Source organism: Anopheles arabiensis, chromosome 3 (genome assembly GCF_016920715.1).
Source record: "Anopheles arabiensis isolate DONGOLA chromosome 3, AaraD3, whole genome shotgun sequence".
In the NCBI taxonomy this organism is placed as follows: Eukaryota; Metazoa; Arthropoda; class Insecta; order Diptera; family Culicidae; genus Anopheles; species Anopheles arabiensis.
In genome coordinates this window covers 78716075-78736571 of record NC_053518.1, presented here as the reverse complement: position 1 = coordinate 78736571, position 20497 = coordinate 78716075, and the positions used below count along the sequence as shown (strand labels likewise).

Here is a 20497-nt window from a genome sequence, read left to right as displayed (position 1 = left end):
AGACACCAGACGACTCCGACTCAGCCCGGCACTGAATCTTGATCTTGATTCTAGGTCAACTGGCTCCACTACAACTTTCTCCGACTCCGGCCGAGTCATAACTTCTCCAACTTCTGACCGACTCCTGATGACTTCGACTTGGAGCGACTCCAACTCCTGACTTCTGATGATTCCTGAAGATTTCAATACCGACTGACTCCGACTCCTGACGACTCCAACTCCAACTCGAGAAGACTACGACACCAGCTGATTCTGACTACGGACGATTCCCGAATACTCCGTGTAATGCTGGACCATCCTACGAACATCGGTTCAAAAATCTGCATAATCGAAACGACTCCGGGTTTTGCCAACTTTACCAAACACTAACTGGGATGTCGGCACACAAACGTGGCAGGCTTTTTGTTATAAGTTTCATAGAAGAAGAGTCGGTCATCTAACAAATATGCAATGATCTTCATGCGACTCCATTCTGCTTAAGCGGGACTCTCGACTAGTGATATGCTGTATGGAGCGCACCTACGACTCCGATTTCAACTCCGGTAAAATGGAACCACTAGATTCGCCCGGAGTCGTCTGGAGTCGTCTGGAGTGGTCCGGAGTCGTCTGGAGTTGCCCGGAGTTGTCCGGAGTCGTTCGGAGTCTTTCGGAGTCGCCCGGAGTCGGACTCCATGTGACTCCGAATGACTCCGGGCGGCTCCAGACGACTCCGGATGACACTGGACGACTCCGGGCGACTCCGACTGCGGACGACTTCGGACGACTCTGGGCATATTCGGACGATCCCGAACGACTCCGGATATTGCAGCGCGGACCTACCATCCGGAGTCGATTCCGAATTTATCGGAGTCGGATCGGAGTAGACTCCGGATTTTTGCCAACTTTACCCATCACTACTCTCGACATTTTACTCGCTTTGTTATTCCAGTTTTTTCTAGACTTCTTCGAATTAATCATCACTCCAATTCTGACTTAGTTTTATACTTTATACACTTCCTGAGCGGCGGTCGGCAAACTTTGCGATCGAGAAGCCAAATGCTACAAAAATGTTTGTAGAGTTTCACGTGAAGAGCCAAATTGTTAAACCAAGAGCTAAATTGTGTGAATTTTATGAAATATACGAACTGTTTAGAGCCGCCGTATTTTACCGATCGCTGTTCTAGAGCGATCGACACTCTGCAGCAAAGGGTAACCAGGCTAGAAGACCAAATTTAAATCTGTAATTAATAGACTAAATTATGGAATAAAACAGAACTCAACTACTGCAACAAATACTAGTATTATATTCTTTTTTATATTTATTACAATTACACTTGTAACGCTCATTCCTTCGAATGCAAACAGTGGCATTTGCTTCCTAACTCTCCGCTTTCCGCTTCTTCCCACCCACCAGCTTGTCGAACATCTTCTCCACCTTGGCATCGTTCTTGATCGCCACCTTCCACCGGGCCGGATTGCGCCTGTACAGATCGACCAGCAGCCGCTTGTTCACCTTCGCGCTCCACGGTTTGCCGTTCAACCGTTCGCACTGTTCGGCCAGCTCGCGCACAATGTTTTCCCGCTGCGCCGGATTACCCGCCTCGTACATAATCTCGACCACGCGCGACCCATGCACGGAAAGCGTAAGCTGCGCGTACTGGCCCTCGAGATGGCGGACCAGCTTTTCGCGTGACTTTTCCCCCACGAACCGCCCCGTCACGAATGCATTCGCGACGAACGAGCCCGCCGGTTCGCTCAGTATCTCCGCCAGCCGATCGTTCGGCATTTCGAGCAGCGCGGTGACGAACTTGATCGGTTTATTAAAGTCCAGTATGGCCTGCAGAATGAGTGAGCCGTGCAGGTGGATTTTGGGCGCAGTCGAGGGCGTCACATTGGCCGGGAGGAGGTGCAGGACGGCGTTGATCATCTTGGTCGGTGCCACCTCGGCGCAGTGCAGTGCGTCGAGAAGATTTTTCACAAACTTTCCCTGCTGGCAGGCGAGCCGGGCGCAGGCTTTGGCCAGCGCTAGCACCACGCCGGTGTGGCCGGTTCGCAGCAGATCCTCCATGCTGTCCTCGAGCTCGGCAAAGACCATATCCATCATGTCCTTGTCGGTGGTGTGATCGATCAGCTTCTGTATGGCGAAATTGCACGCCCTCGACAGGGCCAGCTGCTTCACGTGACCGCGGAACAGTTTGGAGAAGAGTTTATCCTTCAGAAAGGCGGCCGGTGCAACCACGATGCAAACCTCGAGCAATCGGATGGAACTATCGCTCTGGAACGCTTTCGGCAGGTTCGATTTTTCTTCCTGCTTGACCGTTGCCTCCCCGTTGTCCTTTTCCTCCTTTTTTACCTTTTTCGTGTAAAACGCTTCCTTGAACAGTTTGGCAATGAGTTGCTCGAGCTGAAACGCATCGTCCGTGCTGGCGAGAGCTCGCAGCAAATCCTGCAGTATCGTTGCGGTCTGCTCCATCCCTAACAGGTCGGCAAACTGGGGCCAAGCCATCAGCTGTACGTTAAACTCGTGCAGCAGCTTGTGCCACTGTTCCGGCACGATCAACGGTTTCGCGTCGTTCGTCGCCTTCTTCTCGGTAATGCCACCGAGATTCAGCACACACTGCCGTATCACGTACCCGGCCGTCGCTTCCCACACAAACTCCTCCAGATTGTTGATCAAATACTTGGCCATCCGCTCCACGTACTGGCGACACGTTTGCCGATGCTCGTCCGCGTACTGTTCCTTCAAGCAGTACTCGTAGCACGGCCAAACGCTTCGATCGCCCCGTTCCGCCGCGCCACCCACTTTCTGCTTTTTTGCATTCTGTTCTTCCCCCTCTCCATCCTCCTCCCCCTGCTGATCGGTCTGCAGTGGCGCAACCGCTCGCAGCAGCGCAACGTACAGCGTGCGCTGCAGCACGTGGGACGCAAACTTGTCACAGCAAAAGACGCGAAAGTTTTGCGCGAACGTTTCCAGCAGCCCGGCGAACGTTTCCTCATCGGTGTAGGCGAGCAGATCCTCCATGATGCGGCTGCCCACCTGATTCGAGGCGGTCCGTATCTCCTTGCCCTTCAGCTGGCCGAGCACATTGTTCGCTATCAGCTGCCGCTCCTCGGTGTCCTTTTCCTTGGTCATGGTTTCGAGTATCGCGACCAGATAGTTGTACTCGGTCTGCTCCAGCTCGGCCCCGCGGCCGAAGCTTTCCCGCTTGCCGAAGCTTTTCGCGTTCTTCAGGAACTTGTTTCGCTTCTGCTTTTTGGCACGGTTTTTGTAGTGATTTTTGCCCCGCTCGGCCGCTGGTGGTGCGGTGGATGAGCCTTCGGCGGCTTCTTTTTTGAGTTCGGCCATTACTGGGGAGGATGGCCTAAAACGGGACGAGGATTAGTACACTTTTCTGCAAGGAGTGGAAAACGTGCACGACTGTACGAAAAACACGCAATGTTTTGAAGCGGCTTCGGAATCACATGCGGTAGGGAAAACATAAACAGAGCTGTCAAAATTCAAACTGACAGTTCACAGTGGTTTGCTCTGCTGGTCCAAAATGCGCTCACGTTTTAGCACCATTTTTATGCTGACAATTTGTTTCTTTCAAACTTACTTTTCGCTTCATTTGGCCAAGGCTTGCCAAACGACAGCTCCGTAGGAAAGATAAACATCAAAACACCGAGTACGCGCAAGTCTTGTTTTCCCTGTTTCTCCAAATAATCGAACGACGGCCGGAAATTCAATTAATAATTCCTTATCGTGACTCTCCCTTTCTGGCCAGACAGTCCAGCACCCCGTCGAAGAGGAGATTGTGAAAGCGCTCCCGGCAGCGCCACCAGCAATGGTCCACAAGTGAAGCAAAGCGACGCAAACCTTCCGTTGGTGTTGGGTGTGCTGAACACGATGAACACCCTGCGGGAATGGTCCCCGCTGGTGGACCTGGTCAACAGGATCCCGTCCTCCGTCCAGCGCGGTCTGCTCTTTCACGACGTGTCCATCACGTGCGTCGACCTGGTGGAGGAGTTCATTGCCCTCGGCACGAACGTGGGGCTGGTGTTTTGGTACGACCGGAAGAGCGGTGCGATCGAGCGGCTAGCAACGGACAGCGGCTCGCAGGAGCTCACCTGCGTGCGGATCGCCTCGACCGTCGAGTTCATGGTGGCGGCCGGTTGCCGTGCCGGGCAGGTGAACATATTCCAGATCCCGAAAACGCCACCGCCCGACGTCTGTGCCGAGCTGCTGCTGAAGGCGAAACCGATCGAGCGGTACACGGTGCGGGGGCTGCATCGGGCCGCCGTCTGTGAGCTGGTGTGGTCCAAGAACGGGATGCGCCTGTTCTCCGGCGATGCGGGCGGTGCGGTCGTGCTGACGGAGATCGGGTACGCCACCAAGACGTGCCAGTCGCGCGAAATCATCAACGAGCGGTACGAAATCGTGCAGATGGATCTGCACCGGGGCAAGCTGCTCGTGTCGAGCTCGTTCCGCACGGTCATCTGCAGCCCGGAGGAGGAGCAGGACGAGGATGGGCACGGTGGCCAGCGGTGGCGGGTGGCCCAGGTCGGCAAGAAGGATCGGAAGATGCTGGCACCGTTCGGGGCGGTGTTTGCCACGGTGCACGGCAGGCAGCAGATCGTGTCGACGCGGTCCGGCTTTCGGCTGTGGCTGGCCGACGACGGGGGCAACGTGGCGCAGACGCTCATCTTCAAGGAGCTGATGCGGGCGCCATGCGCCGAGATCGGGCTGCTGAATCCGAGCCGCAACCCGATCCGCATACCGACCACCTTCGGCAAGCTGTACCCGTTCGAGGGCAAGCGGATGGTGTCGGTCGCGAATGGGGCGCTGTTCGTGCTCGATCTCGAACGGATGGCGGTGGTCGGATCGCTGACCCGGCTCCGCCACATCCTGGACGTGGCGGTCGATCGGAACGAAATACTCATACTGGAGAGTGCCCGGTCGGTGGTGCGGATCGGCACCCTGCCGGACAGCAGCCAGTCGACGATTGTGCTGAAGAACTTGGAGCTGTTCGTTAGCGCGGAGTCGCAGATCGTGCAGGCGGACGAGTGCTGCGAGGAGGAGACGCCGGCCGAGATGGTTGTGCGGAACGGTGAGTCACCCGGCAGCTCGCTGCCCGGTGACGAGCGGGTCGAGCTGGACGGCGGTGGGGCCGGCGGTGACGATGCGCGACTCATCGAGGGACACATGCGGAAGCTGGAGCTGTTCGACACGCTGAACGAGCTGAAGTACGACGAGTCGATACTGTTCAAGAGTGGGCGCAGTCGGCGCCGGCACCGCTCGAAGGTGAACCCGATCGTGGAGATTGGCCAGATCCCGAAGGAGATCGAACCGGACGCTGGGGAACCATCGTCCGGCAGCTAAGGGCAGAAGCGCTTGGAGGGAGAACGTTTTGTGTTTTGGAAATTACGCTTATCTGAAGCTAAATGAAGCGCATCGGTGCTTTTAGTGGGGAGTTTGCATAGTTGGCTCTCTCTTTAGTTTCGGCGCCTCATCATGACACACGAAAGGAAAAAGGCTTATTAGAAAGCTAGAGCGGATGGAAACGTTTAAAGTCACATTCCTCTTGACCAAGGGCCTTTTAGCTGTTGTTTATTTTTAATTTTAACGAATAGAATTAGGTGCACACAACGTCACATTGCAAGCTCTTAATAACGCGCACGCGATCACCTCGGCTACCACCGGCACGGCATTTTGTGATTGTTAGTCGCTTTTTTTTTTTAAATCGTAATTTCGCGTTTGTTGTTTTTTATTTCCCTACCCGGTCGACTGTGCTGAAACAGAACTTGTGCTACTTGTGATTGTATATTCCAGCGAAAGGAAGAATAAAATATTTTTGTTATGCTGTGTTGTAAGCCAGTTTCGTGTTGTTTCCCATACTCGTTTGATTACCGACACATTGAGAAACAATTAATAAATCGTGAAAAGGATTGAGAAGTGTTTGCAAAATAATAAAAAAATCCTGTGATATGATAAATCATAAAAAGAAATTAAATAAAATAAAATAAATGATACAAAATTTAAAACACAATAATACGATCAAGTTAATACACAAAACCACACAAAACAATGTAATCACAAAGTTCGATTTTTTGTTTCAATTTTTATTTCAATTACCTCCAACGAAGGAGGAGGACATACACACACACGCACACGACGCCGCTATCCTCACACCCATGCGGCCCGTGGTGTGCTGCCGCCACGTGGTTTTCTTTTAAATTTGCATTTCTTCGCTTCCGCGCTGCTGCTGCTGCTGCTGCTTGTGTAAGTGTTCGCTACTACTTTCATTCTCTTTCCAATTAATTCTTACTACTCGTCCCCATTCACATTCCACTGCTGCTGCTGCTATGTTATTTTCGCCCCTTTTTGTTCTTGTGTTCGATCGATCTGTTAATTAATAATTATTATTAATCAATAGATTCGTCTACATGTATTTATATATATATAATAATTTTTATATATATTCCGTTTATCAGATTGTGTGTCTGTGTGTTGTATGCATTGGATTTCTTTTTCTTTTCTTCTTGTTTCATGCAGCGGCACTCTGCTTCCCGACGGCAAAACTGGTCACAATCGATCGCCAGCCATCGCACCATGGCGACCGGAGTTTAAAACGTGTATTGCGCGACGGACGCCACGTGGTCATCTCAGTAGGCTGTTGTGTGTTTATAGTAGTGCTCGCTTTTTATTGAATGTTTTCTCATTTTTAGCTGTTTGCTGTTTGTTTGTTTTTTACTGTGAGAAAGAAATTTTGGAGGTTTTACTTGTTGCGCTGCTCTGTCTGTTGCCTGTTTCTTCTTGGTTGTTTGTGTATGAATTGTTTGTTTTTTTTTTCTGTTTCTCTTTGTATTTTGTTTACCCACTCCTTGTTGTTACTCTTTCTCTTTCTTCCGTTGTTTTTTTTTTATTGTTGCTGCTTTAGTTTGTTCGCTAATAATGCAGTTGCTTTAAATTTTTGTTTTGTTTTGTTGTTTCTTTATTATTATAATAATGATTTCCCTCCCTTGCCAAGAGGGAGGGCGCGCACGAACCAAATAGTGTCTTCGCGCACATTCCCTCTCCCGCGTGTTCCGCCGTTGCTCTTCCTGCTCAATTACACTGCCTGCTCCTTCCTTCCTCTCGCCTTCCATTTGCTGCTGCTCTCACACAAAATTGCAAATGCCATTTGTTTGTTTTTCTTCTCCTAGTTATTGGACATTCGTGTCAGTGGGGGAGGTGTAAATGAAGGAAACAAAATGACAGAAAAATAGAAATTGATATTTCCTTTCCAATATTTGTTTTAAAAAATGCCCTAAGTTAGATGTTGTATTAGTAATAGAAGAAGTAGGGGATGCGGCCAACCCTTCCACTCGTGCCTCGGAAAGGTTGCAAATCAGTGTTTGAAACACACAGCTGTGCCTGCGCTGGAGATGGATTATGAGGCATTGAAACTGGTGGAAGAGGAGGGAGGGGTCTTTTCTTTTAAATGGAACTAATTTTAACACCCCTGACCCTCCATACGCGCGCGAGCAAAAATGAATAACAAAAACAGATAAATATTTATCGTGAAAAAGATGCGGTTTTTCAGTATCTTTTTTCTTCCCCTCGTTTTCTTCTTCTCCCCTGTATTTTCCTTCTATAGTTTTCCCCCTTGCTGTTTTGCGTGTTGTGGCGCGCGCTACTCGCGCTCATCAAGGATAAACTAAAATGGATTAAAAATATTATTACCTAACCCTACACAGAGACACACACACACACACACACAGTTGCAGGGATCCGTGGCGGCTTATTAGCGCCGCCGCTGCCAGACAAGCCGTTTTCATCTCCCGAAACACACAAGTGTTGATACGATGATAGAAGATGGAGGAGAGGGTGGGAGAGGTGGCATGGTGGTCTTAATATGGTTGTTTAATGAAGTTTTTTTTCTTCTTTTCTTGTGTTGCATAATCTGCTTAAATATTGGAGATTTGGGTGTGATTCTTGAGGACCGTTGCTTCAATTTCTTTTCAAACGTGCTACCATTTGCCTCTTCCTTGTGTGTGTGTGTGTGTATTTTCGCCTTATTCTTTCTCTTTTCCCGGTTTTCTTATGAGTGGGTGTGTGTGTGTGTGGTTATTGTTCTTTTGCTTTATTCATTGTGGTACTATCTTCTTCCACCTTGCTTGTTTGTTCCTCTTACATCTTAGCTGAACCCTTTCCTTTCCTTCCGCTTCGACTGGCCCGATGGACAGTTCTTTTTTGTGTATCCTTATAATCCATATTCTAGCCCCCCCCACCACCCTCTGCATCTAGGAGATTTCAAGCGTTTCCTTTGCACAATTATTTCCTTTCTACGAAACACTACACGATGATAATAGAGAAAAACTACACAAACGAACACGATAGACGCACCGTGCCACGAGAATCGCCATTGTGATCATCTGCCAACGGGACATTGTAACAGAGTGGTCGAATGTATGTTAAAGGGGAAAAACATTCCGGCGAAAGGTGCAAATAAAGAAAATATGAAAACAAGAAGAAAAAAATTGAAAACCCCGGAAAATCAAACACGATTGTGACCGAAAACTTCCAACTGTAAGTAGGACAATACGATTCGCTTACTAAACACAGCTTCATTGCTCTGTACAATTGGAATACAATCACCATGTTATAATTCCTACAAGAATTTGCGCAATCAATTCAATTCAATCCATTCTCGGGTTTCCCCTGGCGCACCATTTTCTGTTGAAAAACGCAGCGTTTTTTTAAAGCAAATCCTCGACCAATATAATTATAACAGGATATTCATCATCCGGCTCTACGTTTTGTTTAAAATTTTCCTATTTTTACCCATAAATTAGTTTTGAAGATGGAGCTTGCTTAACGCTTTCAATGCAAGTATTGATGTTTAGACACAAAATGGGGCAAGAAATGCGGGTTTGTTTTGTTCCTTCTGCCCGCGATCATCAACAAACGCATGGGGGGTCAGCAAATTAGAAAATGGGTGGAGCGGAAAGGGTGAGAGAGAGAGAGTTGAGAGATGATTCCAAGACTGCTTGGTTTACATTAACGTACCTCGCGTGTATGTATGTGTGTGTGTGTGTATTAATTACTTTCATCATCTTCCATATCCATAGATCCTCCGGCCCGCCGTCCGTCTCGGCGTCTTCGTTCTATTTTTCTACGTGGATTATTTTATTTTTGTTGTTTCCGTTCTTTTCTTTTTTTTTCTTTTGCGCTCTCCCTACGTGTTTCTATCTGCTACTACTTTTGCTTCTGCTGCTGCTGTTACTCGATTTTCCGCTCTATGTGTGTGTGTGTGTGTTTGAGTGGTGTGCATGCGTATAACACGTGTTCGCCTGCTATGTATCGTGAATGTTCCCAGCGCAACGCGCACAAGATGCCTAGAACACACTTTTCACTATCGATCGCGCCGAGATATCGTGTGGAAAAAGCGAGAAGGAGAGGGGATGGGGATGCACTGCGTCTAGTGGATCCGTTTGTTTTCATATTTGTTTCTAAAGCACGTGGAAAAAAACATTATTCAACACACACACAGCTACATTCCATCCATGTGGATGCGCGAATAAATCAATGTGTGATTTTATAAAAAGAAAAAAAAACTATTAACAAAACTCTACCGAACGACGCATACAGCATCCTAAATATGATGCGTGTTCTGCTAGGACATTTCACGAAACACTTTTCCGCGATTGTATCTTCCCCCCTGGGGGATCTGGCTTCCGCTTTTGCATCTCTAACACTCGCACGCACGCACGCACACACACACGAACACGCTTTCCGCTTGATGTAAGGGAGGGGAGGGGATGGATGATGATGGTGGTATTAGTAGCAAGGGGATGGTTGCTTAGTTGCTTGGTTGATCCTATATCGAGAGGGTGGCGGCTGGCTCAAACTATCTTTTCGATATAGTCTCGGCGGCTTGCGGTTCAGTTGTCGATGCCCTTCGCCGAGCTCTTCACTGTGGGGTATCAAAAAAAAAAAAAGAAAAAAAAACGACGCCAACAAATACAGGTGTGGTTAGTAATTGTGTTGAGAATAGTGATGCGTTTTAGTGTCTCGTTTGGCAGCAGATACATTACGTTTTTGGAACGATGAAGATGACGTCGGTATTGTTTTTGGAGCGTGTTTGGAGGATGATTCGTGGGATGTTGTAACGGGACAATTATTCACATACATCATGCGGTATCACACGCACACAAAACACGGAGTTGTTTTTAGATACCACAAAACACATAGGGAAGAGAAGAGAAATTTCGTTTAGCACAGTAAACAAAAACAATCGGCTGGCGGAGCGGCCATGCCATTCAAGTAACCAATTTTGCACACAAATTCTCACACAAAGCTGTATATCTTCGATCAGTGATCGATGAATTATCTAGAAAAATACGGAAAAATACGCCTGTACACGCACTATTGTATGAACATGGATACGTAAATATTTAATTGAAGGAAAGCATGAGGAAACAAAATTATAAGAAACTAAATACTAGGTGAATATTTCAGTGCTTGCAGTTTATTGAACATTTTGGTTTCAATCAACAAAGACAAGCAACGCGGATACGATAATGTATAAAAGGAAGAAAATATAATTAATAGAACAAATCGCAAGTAATAATGAAAAAGATTGCAACAATTAAAAATTGCAATTGATGTATAATCATCAAGTATGTATCTTGATTGTGTTCAGATAAACAAGACATCCGAGTAAACGTGATTGTCTCCAAAATGTATGCCGAAATGATTCATTTTCAATGACATTACTAGAAGTAGAATTCTCTTATAGGATCGTCTTAATAATCTGTGTTAGCAAACTTGCAATCGGAATTCCAGTAGGACTTTTTGGTTGGAGAAAAATTGTGCAATGGTATGGAAAAAAACGACCCGACAAAAGAAAAACTGATGCCATTGCACTCAGAGGAGGAGCACGATACACGAATGCGGAGAGAGAGAGAGAACAGTTTTGCATTAAAAATTGGTTATTAGTTTAACTTTGGATTTGTGTAAGTCACCACGGTGCCATTTACCCCTCGAAGCGGTGCCTTAAAGTTCGCTGCCGCCTGCAGTTGGATTTGATACGCTAAGGAGTGAATCTTAAAACCGTAGAGACTGTGGGCGAAAGGGAAAAAGCGATCGGAGCGATCGAAGCACGGGATTAGTAAAACGGGCGACACAGTAATATGGAGCGCAAGTACGCAGTGCACCCCAACCCGACAGGCACACGTACCGTGGTATGAATTGATTTGCGGGACGCTTAGGACGGTACTCTGGGTGTACCATGAACAGCATGTGCGGGAATCCAGTTCCGAAGTATGCGCCATCGGTATGATGATGTCTAGAGGACTTTGGTGTGTAAACGTCGATGCATTTGGGACAGTAGGACTTTACCATCGCCTCACCGGGCACATCCGACAGACCTGTGTAGTATGGAAGTGAGGTTTTTGTTTTGTAATTGTTATTTCTCTGCTCCGTTAATTGCGGAGAGACGGCACTACACACACACACACATACCTAGCGGAAGCATTGGTTGACTTTCACAGTAAACGCGTGGGCAGTGCCCAAAGTCTCCACTTTGATATTTTTCTATCATTTGAGCTATGCCACGGTTGGTGAGAATGTATCTAGCGTGTATCAAACCGTACAGCATCTCCGCCGCCTGCTCGATCAGATCCGACTGGTTGGGATTATCGTCAATTTCATCCTCTGCGGAAAAGAACGGGAGAAAAGAAAACGAAACAGACGGAGTGTTAGAATTGTGTTCCGCAGCTCGAGAAAAATAAATAATTAAATACTTTGTGTTGTGCAGCTATCAACACGGATTAGTCGGTTTGAATTGATTTTAAATTGTTATTTGATTGGGTACTTTATCAGCGACAACCGAGAGATGAGAGAGAGAGAGAGAGGTAATAAAAAATGATTTACATTTTTCTTATACTTTTAACATTAATTCAATATATTGAATGTTGAAAAAAGGCACAACAATCATTCTTAGTAAAATCTTTGTTTAGTTTGTAATTCGGGAGCTTATACCCATCGCTTCAAAGAAATTAAAATAAATATGTAGACACAATGGCATAAATAAGAGCAGCTATTGCCTTGGGAATTCAAAATAAACAAATTACTTCAGCAATTGGCAGGGAAGGAAGTATGAAATGTTCTATGCCACTATGACGACTAACTAACCATGCCGTTTCGTTGAGGAGAAAATGCAATAAATGTCTTACAATACAACAATGTTTCAACAGGTAAAGTTTGAGTTTACTTCGAATATATGAAGGCACATCTAATCTTATTCGAAGGCACATATTCGTAAAGTCATTCGAATAAGATTGCAAAGTTCAAACATTTTTGATTTAAAATTTGATTTCCCATTCGCATTATTCTAAAGCCTTCAACTTCAAGAAAAGCCTTAACAACAAACATGAATTTCATAACATCATCCCCTTAGACACGAAAAGAACGAAGACGCACTTCTATTGGCCACGAACATATCAACCAAACTGGACGAAATGCATCTGGCCTTTGAGTCCACCCCACGATCGTACCCCCCCCCCCCCCCCTCTCTCTGCCAGAGTTGAAGTTTCACAAACTGCTGGACGATAATGAACTTGTGCATCAATTGCTTTAATTAGATTAGAAATTTGCGCCCCACCGTGCAAGCGGGCGCGCTGTGACAGAGCGTGTGCTTTTGTGCATCGATCGCGCTCGGTGGTCTTGCATAATCCACCCCCCCCCCCCCCCACATTGCAAATATAGACTCATCGATGAAAACATCGTCGTCACGGAGAAGAAATGTGGCAAGAAAGTCAACAGTCTCGACCGGGAAAAGCCAATTCCAAAACAAAAACACAAATGGCAGATGGTGTGTGGTGCAGTGCCCGTTTGCATTCACGTCTCCATCAAACACAGTGATGAGAGCAAAACCGGCGCTCGCTCTGTATGTGTGCGTGATCGTGCCGCGATAGACATGGCAGGACCATCATCATGAGTCATCGCTAACTCGCTTGCTGTACGATCGTAGCGGTTACACTTAATGGCGCGTTCTAATCATTCGCCCGTATCGGGAATGAATGATCATTGATAGGGATCGTGGGGTTGTTCCCTCCAACTCTCCCATCCCATGGGCAAATGAAACTGGCCCCTATCTGTCCCTCTTATCCTCTCCCCCTCTCTCTCTACATCAAACGATTCTTCCTAAAAGCAAACAACACATTAAAGGCAACAGGGTGGCTTGACCAGCAGGCTCTATACTTACCGGGCTCGAGGTCCAGAATCATATCCAGCGCATGACGGTAGTTCGGTACCTGTTCGTTGAGTCCGGTCAGGTTAAATTTGTCCTGTATGTAATCCTCGTCCACCTAAAAACCCGAGATCGAGTGAGAAAGAAAGAAAGAGGGAGAGAAAGCGAAAGATTGAGTTAGAGGGAAAGTGCCAAGAATGAAAGTGGCCTTCTGTAAACCAGCAAAATGGCAAGGCAGTGAGGCCAAAGGTGCCTGCTTTGTCCGCCCACCGCTAAAAGGGGTCGGGACGGTGTGTTATATTTACCTCACAGAAGAATTCATTACCGCGCAGTCCGCAAAACCAAGAAATCCATGATACCTCCTCAGAGCTACTCATTTTCCTGAAATGAAGCAAACGGATGGGGTGAAAACGTTGAAGGTGAAAATGAAACTAAGACAGCGCAAAAATCCTCTCCAAATCGGCGTCGGGTCGCGGTGGTGGTGCTGTTAGTTTTCGGTTCGTGATTGATTATTAAATGTGCGGCGAGACCTCGAGGAAACTACGTGAAGCATCTACTCCCGTTGATCGCTCGCGAAAGAAGAAATCGCCATTTGCGTAGGGTCCTCTTTCTTTTCGCTCTTGCAACACCTTCTTCGACCAGCGAAAGGAAAGGAGAAAAAAGGCCCCCATTTCCTTCGCCCACCTCCCCGAGAAGGCTAGGAGTAGTAGGCATGGCAGGCATCGGAATGTTGCTAGGGTAAGCAACAAAAATGATGAAAAAAAAAACACACACACCGAGCTAAAATCCATACCGTACCCCCGCGCTTTCCCCTGTGCCAAGAGAACACAACCCTTTCCTGCCCTACGTCCCCACGGGGGGGTGCTGCTGCGCCCTTGTGTTTCCAGACTTGCAGAACTCCCGCACACACATTCACGCACAATTCCACACACACACACACACGCATACAATCAAACTTACACGGCACCCTGTTTCCAATTCCTCACAACTGTGCGATTTCACCGACTTCCGGGTGTTGAGGGAGCGAGGGATGGGAGGGGGTGGGTGCGAGGCGACCGGATCGTACACGTTCGTGTTTCGCGCTGTGTCCTTCCGCTTTTCCGCACCGAAAGTTCGATTCGATACCCAATTTGCTGCGGCACAGCGAAAACGCGTGCAGCTCTGACTTTAACACACTCGCTCCTACACACACGCATACACCGCACACACCGTACGTACACACACACACACACACACACGCACACGGTACAAGGAGAGCAGCAGCAGACGAGCGAAAAAATGACGGTGACACGATGACGGAGGAAAGCCGCTCGTACTGCACTGCACACACTTGTGACCGGTTTTTCCGACCCCGGGCGCAATCTTTCACGCCCAAATCGTACACGGGCGGGCGGGGCACGGTACGGGCAACAAACGGGACGGCCAGTTGCACCGTTTCGGGGTGAAAATCGGCACGAAAATTTACCTTTTAATCCCTTGGCAAGCCACGCTTAATTTTTTCAGCCACTGTGGTTACAGCTGTCGGGTCATGCGGTTTGACGCGTGCGGTGCGCTTTTGGCATATGATTTCACGGCACGGGTTCACTGTGCGCGAGTTGAAGGGGTGGCGTTTAGCAGCACTGCGGACCACACACCGGCACAAGTTGAACGGCATGTTGAACGGTGGGTTTGGGTTTTTGCGCGAAGGGAATGTGTTCGTGCTTTAGCAACGAGGTGTTTCATTTAGATTGTCATAAATTCAAATTTATTCCAAAATTAATGCTACAATAGATGCAATATGAAATAGTCAGATTTTCTTTAACACAATTGTTTCCCAAACAATCTTGGGAATAACTTAAACCCAAGCAACAAAATCTACTTGCATATTCGTACAGTCTTTCCCAGAGTACAGGCCGAGGGACATTGTCCGTACTCGCTAGTGTAATTTTTGTAAAGGCCAGGCTACAATGATCGTACTCACTGGTGTAATTTCGATTTTCACTAGCGTACCTAGCGGCGGTTGGTGGAAGCATTTTGCCTAACCGCAAGACTCCACACAGCATAACACGGAGCGCAACATAACAACTGACAGCTGTCAAACGCTTCAGAAAACGCTTCGTTGCTGGTAACATGTTTTGAACATCCTTAGTAGGCCGCTCATTGCTGGTAGAAAAGCCACCGACTTACTGCTACCAGCTACCAGCTACCAACTTCCGCAAGCGTTTTGTAAAGCGTTTGGAAGCTGTCAGTTGTTATGTTGCGCTTTATGTTATGCTGTGTTGAGCCCTGCGGTAACAATTTGGAGCCGCTTTAAAAAAATTTTTCCATGTTTTTTACTTAATTCGGACAAGAAATGTTTTGTAAAAGGTAGATGCACATGTCCAGCACGCATTGCATCCATTTTCATGACAAAAAACGATGGAAAAACTACTTAATTTTGAGATCCGGCACGACCATTCCCTCGTTGACCAAAAAAAGCTTTCACCAGCCGCCGCCAGATGCGCTAGTGTAATTTTGATTTTCACTAGCGCATCTGGCGGCGGCTGGTGGAAGCTTTTACAGTTTCGGCTGGTGGAGTACGGACAGTTTCTCCCGGACTTAAAAATAGCAAAAAGCTTGTGGCGCCATCTGTTGATGGGATACCCAACCAGTGGAGCTTCTTCGCTTGGAGGAGAGCTTTTTTATTTTCCTCTGTACTGCTGTATGGTTTCGCATTGTAGATATGCATGGCTAGAACTAGAACAGCGATACGATTCTTTAAATATTAAGGCCGGGCTACATTGATCGTACTCGCAAGCGTAATTTTGATTTTCACTAGCGCATCTGGCGGCGACTGGTGGAAGCTATTTTTGGTCATCCAGGGAATGGTCATGCCGGATCTCAAAATTAAGTAGTTTTTCCATCGTTTTCCATTGCAAAAATGGATGCAATGCGTGCAAAACATGTGTATCTACGTTTTACAAAACTTTTCTCCTCCGTTTTTAGTAAAAAACATGGAAAAACAACGTATTTTCTGAAGCGGCTCCAAAGTGTTTGGCAAAATGCTTCGGTCAGCCGCCGCCAGATGCGCTAGTGGAAATCAAAATTACGCTTGCGAGTACGATTAATGTAGCCCGGCCTTTAAACTCCAATGCTAACCACCAGCACTGTAGCAAGTACTACTTCTACTTGCTTATCCGGCGCTACAACCGCTTTGCGGTCTTGGCCTGCCTCAGGAGTGTCCGAAACAGCTCACGGTCTCGCGCCTTCGTCTGCCAGTCCGTTATCCCGGCCTTAATGGCGGACGCCTCCACGCCATCTTGCCACCTCAATTTGGGCCTACCACGCCACCTCTGTCCTTGTGGACGGCCTAAAAAGACTTTACGGGCTGAGTCGTCCGTTTCCATGCGTACAACATGTCCAGCCCACCGGAGCCTGGCGAGCTTAAAGGCCGGGCTACATTGATCGTACTCGCAAGCGTAATTTTGATTTTCACTAGCGCATCTGGCGGCGACTGGTGGAAGCTATTTTTGGTCATCGAGGGAATGGACCTGCCGGATCTCAAAATTAAGTAGTTTTTTCCATCGTTTTCCATTGCAAAAATGGATGCAATGCGTGCAAAACATGTGTATCTACGTTTTACAAAACTTTTCTCCTCCGATTTAAGTAAAAAACATGGAAAATTAACTTATTTTCTGGAGCGGCTCCAAATTGTTTGGCAAAATGCTTCGGTCAGCCGCCGCCAGATGCGCTAGTGAAAATCAAAATTACGCGTGCGAGTACGATCAATGTAGCCCGGCCTTAATACGCTGTACGACAGTGAGGTCGCCGTACATCTCGTATAGCTCGTCATTATATCGGCTCCTCCATTGTCCTTCCACACATACGGGGCCAAGTATCCTTCTGAGCATCTTCCTCTCGAACGCGGCTAAGAGGGTTTCGTCAGATTTGGACAGTGTCCATGTCTCAGAGGCGTATGGAAGTACTGGTACTATATAGGCACTATATAGTCCCAGCTTCGTCCGTCGCGACAGGTTCTTTGAGGTGAACTGCTTTTTCAGGCTGTAGAATGACCGGTTGGCAGCCAGCATCCTTGCGCGCAACTCATCTCAGTTAACGTTGCTGACCTTTGACCCCAGATAGGTGAATTCTGGGACGACTTCAAAAGTGCGTTCACCTATCTGTACATCACGCCTACGTAGATTCGGATTATTTATTGGTAGGTCCGCTGATGTTGCCACCATCAGTTTGGTCTTTGCCTCGTTTATCTGCAATCCGAGGTTCTCTGCCGCCTGCTCGATCCCTTGGTAGGCTTCTGCTACATAGGAGAGCCGCAGACCAATGATGTCTATATCATCAGCGTATGCCAGGATCTGGGTTGACTTATAGAAGATGGTTCCCGTAGTCTCCATCCTCGAGTCGCGGATGGCCCTCTCTAGCGCCTCTCTAGCGCCACTGTAGCAAGTAGTGTTGGGTAAATCTGATTCAGATTCACGAATCTGAATGAATCTTTGATAAAATTGAATGAATCTGAATCCTGGTTGCAAAGATTCATGAATCTCAAAGATTCTTGAATCTCTAAATATTCTTGAATCACTAAAGATTGATGAATCTCAAAAGATTGATGAATATCAAAAGATTCATATATCTAGGGATTGATGCAGATGCATACATATACAAAAAATCATAGAGCTTGAGCTTCTCATTATTCTTCTTTTTGAAGCAACAACCTACATGGTCATGCCTGCCTATACAGGCTTTCGGGACTTCTTGGCAAACCCATCAATGCAGCCGGATATTTCGTTTTGCTACGCGGAGACGTTCCATGAGATCGTGCAAATTAACTATTTTGCAAATCATACATCTCTTAAGATTCATGAGTCCCTGAAGACATATGAATTTTAATGGATTTTTAATGTTTTAGATTCATGAATCTTTGAAGATTCATATAACTTTTGACATTCATAAATCCTTGGAGATTCATGAATCTTAGTAGAGTCGATTCGAGATTTGAATCACACATCCCTGAAGATTCATATGAATGAATCTCATCGAAAGATTTATCAAACCCAACACTAGAAGCAAGTGAGATTTAAGTGAGTAATGGTCGTTGGAGTCGATACCCATTGTATCTGACCACACGACCATTCATATAGATTTTTGCTTAGAAAGTTAGAAGGGTACATAGGCCATGATAAGATGATACTTGTCGAAACACATTGCAAGAAAAGGATAACAATATAATGATGAGTTGTAATACGCCATCTATTGAGTAAACCAGTGCACAATGGGCAGTTTAGAACAAATTTCGGGATAAAATTATTTTTGCAGAAATTATTAGTTTTTATCGTTTGTAGTAAAGTATTATGACAGTAAATAAAATTTTGTATGTAGTTCGCATCCATACCGCCAGGTAGCGCTACATAAAATAGTGTTTTAAGAGATCTTTGCTTAGTTTTATTAATTTTGTGTGTTTTTTATCTTGTATTTGTTGTTTCTAATAGTATAAACCATTTTTAAATATACTGTAATATTCCATAATACATGAACAATTTTAATAATTTTGAATAAGATAATATTTTCTGCTTTGTATAGGACAATTGCAGCTGATTCTCATCACCTTTACTAACAGTTATTAACTTTACTAACAGGTACTAACAAATATTAAAAATTTACATACACAATTTAGGGGGATGCTATTAAAAGCTCCTGACGTCTAGTTCACATTTCTAAAGAACTGAATAAAGGCATTTGAATAATTAGACAGAGCAGGTACATTGAAATAAAGTAGTTCCCAAATTAGTAATGAAAAGCAGCACATATTGTTTGTCTTTGGAGGTTAAAATTTTAAATCTGTTGTTTAAAAAAAATAGGAATTACACATTTTTCTGAGCATTGATATCACACAATATTCATCCAATACTTTCCCAAGTCCTGTACTGCCTTCAGAAGGGGTAATAAAACTAAAAATCTGATGTTCTTGGTTTTACAACTTTTTGAAAAAATCAGAATTCAACGATAACTACAAATAAAGTATTTACTTCATTTGTAAAATTTAACTCTGCCTTTGTTTTAGTGCGTGTAGATACTGATATTGAACTGGTTAACGAATCAGATGAATACAGCTCATTATAAAAAATGTCCTTCTGGATGCATTTTCTTTCTTGCAAAATATTTTTTGTAGCATACTCCCCTCTATCCTTATATTTAGTTTGTCATGACTTTTGGGAGTTTCTTCTCCCAAAACGTCAATAGATGCTGGTGCATTCATAACGTTTTCCTGTTATGCATCTAATTTTAGAATTATTTTCCTTACATCCGTTTATAATCTGGAATATGACCAAATGGTATTTGGTTCTGATTTGCTTCATTAAATTTAATAATAAATTTAATAATAAATTAAGCCCGATGGCTCCGACCCGACCCGAACTCGCTGCACCAACGGGTCGGAGTCGCTTATGCTTTCTCGCACCTACTGATCTATCAGGTCGACCCGAACTCATTGCACCCGCGGGTCGGATTTGATTCCGACTCCGACCTAGCGCACCCGCTGCACCCACGGGTCGGAATCGATTCCGACTGGCTTGCACCCGACTCCGGGTCGGGTCGTGAAATGAATCGTATGACCCAACACTAATAATAAAGTTAGGTTAGAATAGAAATTTACATATTAGATAAGTACATGAGCTGAAACTAAGATACACAGCTTCGTAATGGAAATTAAAGGTGATTAAAAGCACGTAGAATATATTTTTGTAGAATACACGTAATACGCTACACTAGGCTCCTGACCTATGGAGCCGCCTAGTTACGCATGTGTCTGTTTTTAGAAAAAGTTGATGTGAAAAAACTTCAATAAAATTCGCGTTCGCAAACTTTTGCAGAATATTTCTTCACAGATTGATAGTATATATATCACACTATTATAATAGTTGTGCTATATATATGCTATATATTGTGGGAGTTGTGCAATCGATTAGGGGAATGTTGCAAGCGTACTGTGGAGCTGTCATCAGACTGTGGGTGCCGCTGTAAATACCTTAAAATATTTTCGTCAATCTTACTAACTTATCATGTTTAATTATGGCTCCGCAGCAGGATTTATTTAGTTTATCATGTGTACAGCAGAATCCCACACGAAAACAACTCCAAACGATGTTTAAAAAAAAAACATCATCGGTATCAGTTCGTAGCTTTTTACACCGGCACCCACAGTCTGATGACAGCTCCACAGTACGCTTGCAACATTCCCCTAATCGATTGCACAACTCCCCTAAGTGATTGCAAACATCCACAGCTTGCTTGCATCATTCCGCTACCGATTTGCAACATTCCCCTAAGTGGTT

At 45.8% G+C, this 20497-nt stretch overlaps 3 protein-coding genes across 7 annotated transcripts; 1 reads left to right on the top strand and 2 right to left on the bottom strand.

Moving 5' to 3' along the window:
- Positions 1-1260: 1260 nt before the first annotated feature.
- On the bottom strand, positions 1261-3457 carry LOC120903936 (nucleolar protein 9). The gene has a single exon (XM_040313613.1). The coding sequence runs from the start codon at positions 3323-3325 to the stop codon at positions 1358-1360; it is 1968 nt and encodes a 655-aa protein (XP_040169547.1). The 5' UTR covers positions 3326-3457; the 3' UTR covers positions 1261-1357.
- Positions 3458-3613: 156 nt separating this feature from the next.
- Positions 3614-5834, top strand: LOC120903428 (WD repeat-containing protein CG11141). The gene has a single exon (XM_040312852.1). The coding sequence runs from the start codon at positions 3866-3868 to the stop codon at positions 5336-5338; it is 1473 nt and encodes a 490-aa protein (XP_040168786.1). The 5' UTR covers positions 3614-3865; the 3' UTR covers positions 5339-5834.
- A 571-nt stretch (positions 5835-6405) lies between these two features.
- Positions 6406-14780, bottom strand: LOC120900488 (casein kinase II subunit beta). Of its 5 annotated transcripts, none has more exons than XM_040307550.1 (7): positions 13724-13748; positions 13499-13574; positions 13209-13311; positions 11465-11656; positions 11181-11370; positions 10981-11062; positions 6406-9914 (listed from the first exon to the last, which is right to left on the bottom strand). In XM_040307550.1, exons 1-7 carry the CDS (start codon positions 13744-13746, stop codon positions 9912-9914), a joined length of 669 nt encoding a protein of 222 aa, XP_040163484.1. In that variant the 5' UTR covers positions 13747-13748; the 3' UTR covers positions 6406-9911. The 5 variants fall into 5 exon arrangements, 2 of the variants coding, with proteins under 2 accessions (XP_040163484.1, XP_040163483.1); XM_040307549.1 differs by having other exon boundaries at positions 6406-9909; XR_005739209.1 differs by lacking the exon at positions 13724-13748 and adding an exon at positions 14659-14780 and having other exon boundaries at positions 6693-9914; positions 10036-11062.
- Between the last annotated feature and the right edge of the window lie 5717 nt (positions 14781-20497).

Bases quoted from the DNA above. Each gene is read 5' to 3' on its own strand.
- LOC120903936 (XM_040313613.1), bottom strand. From the start codon at position 3,325: ATGGCCGAACTCAAAAAAGAAGCCGCCGAAGGCTCATCCACCGCACCA.
- LOC120903428 (XM_040312852.1), top strand. From the start codon at position 3,866: ATGAACACCCTGCGGGAATGGTCCCCGCTGGTGGACCTGGTCAACAGG.
- LOC120900488 (XM_040307549.1), bottom strand. From the start codon at position 13,746: ATGCTTCACGTAGTTTCCTCGAG. The intron at 13,312-13,498 runs GTAAATATAACA...TCGGGTTTTTAG, and splicing joins GTAATGAATTCTTCTGTGAG to GTGGACGAGGATTACATACA. The intron at 11,657-13,208 runs GTAAGTATAGAG...TCTTTTCCGCAG, and splicing joins GATTCTGGACCTCGAGCCCG to AGGATGAAATTGACGATAAT.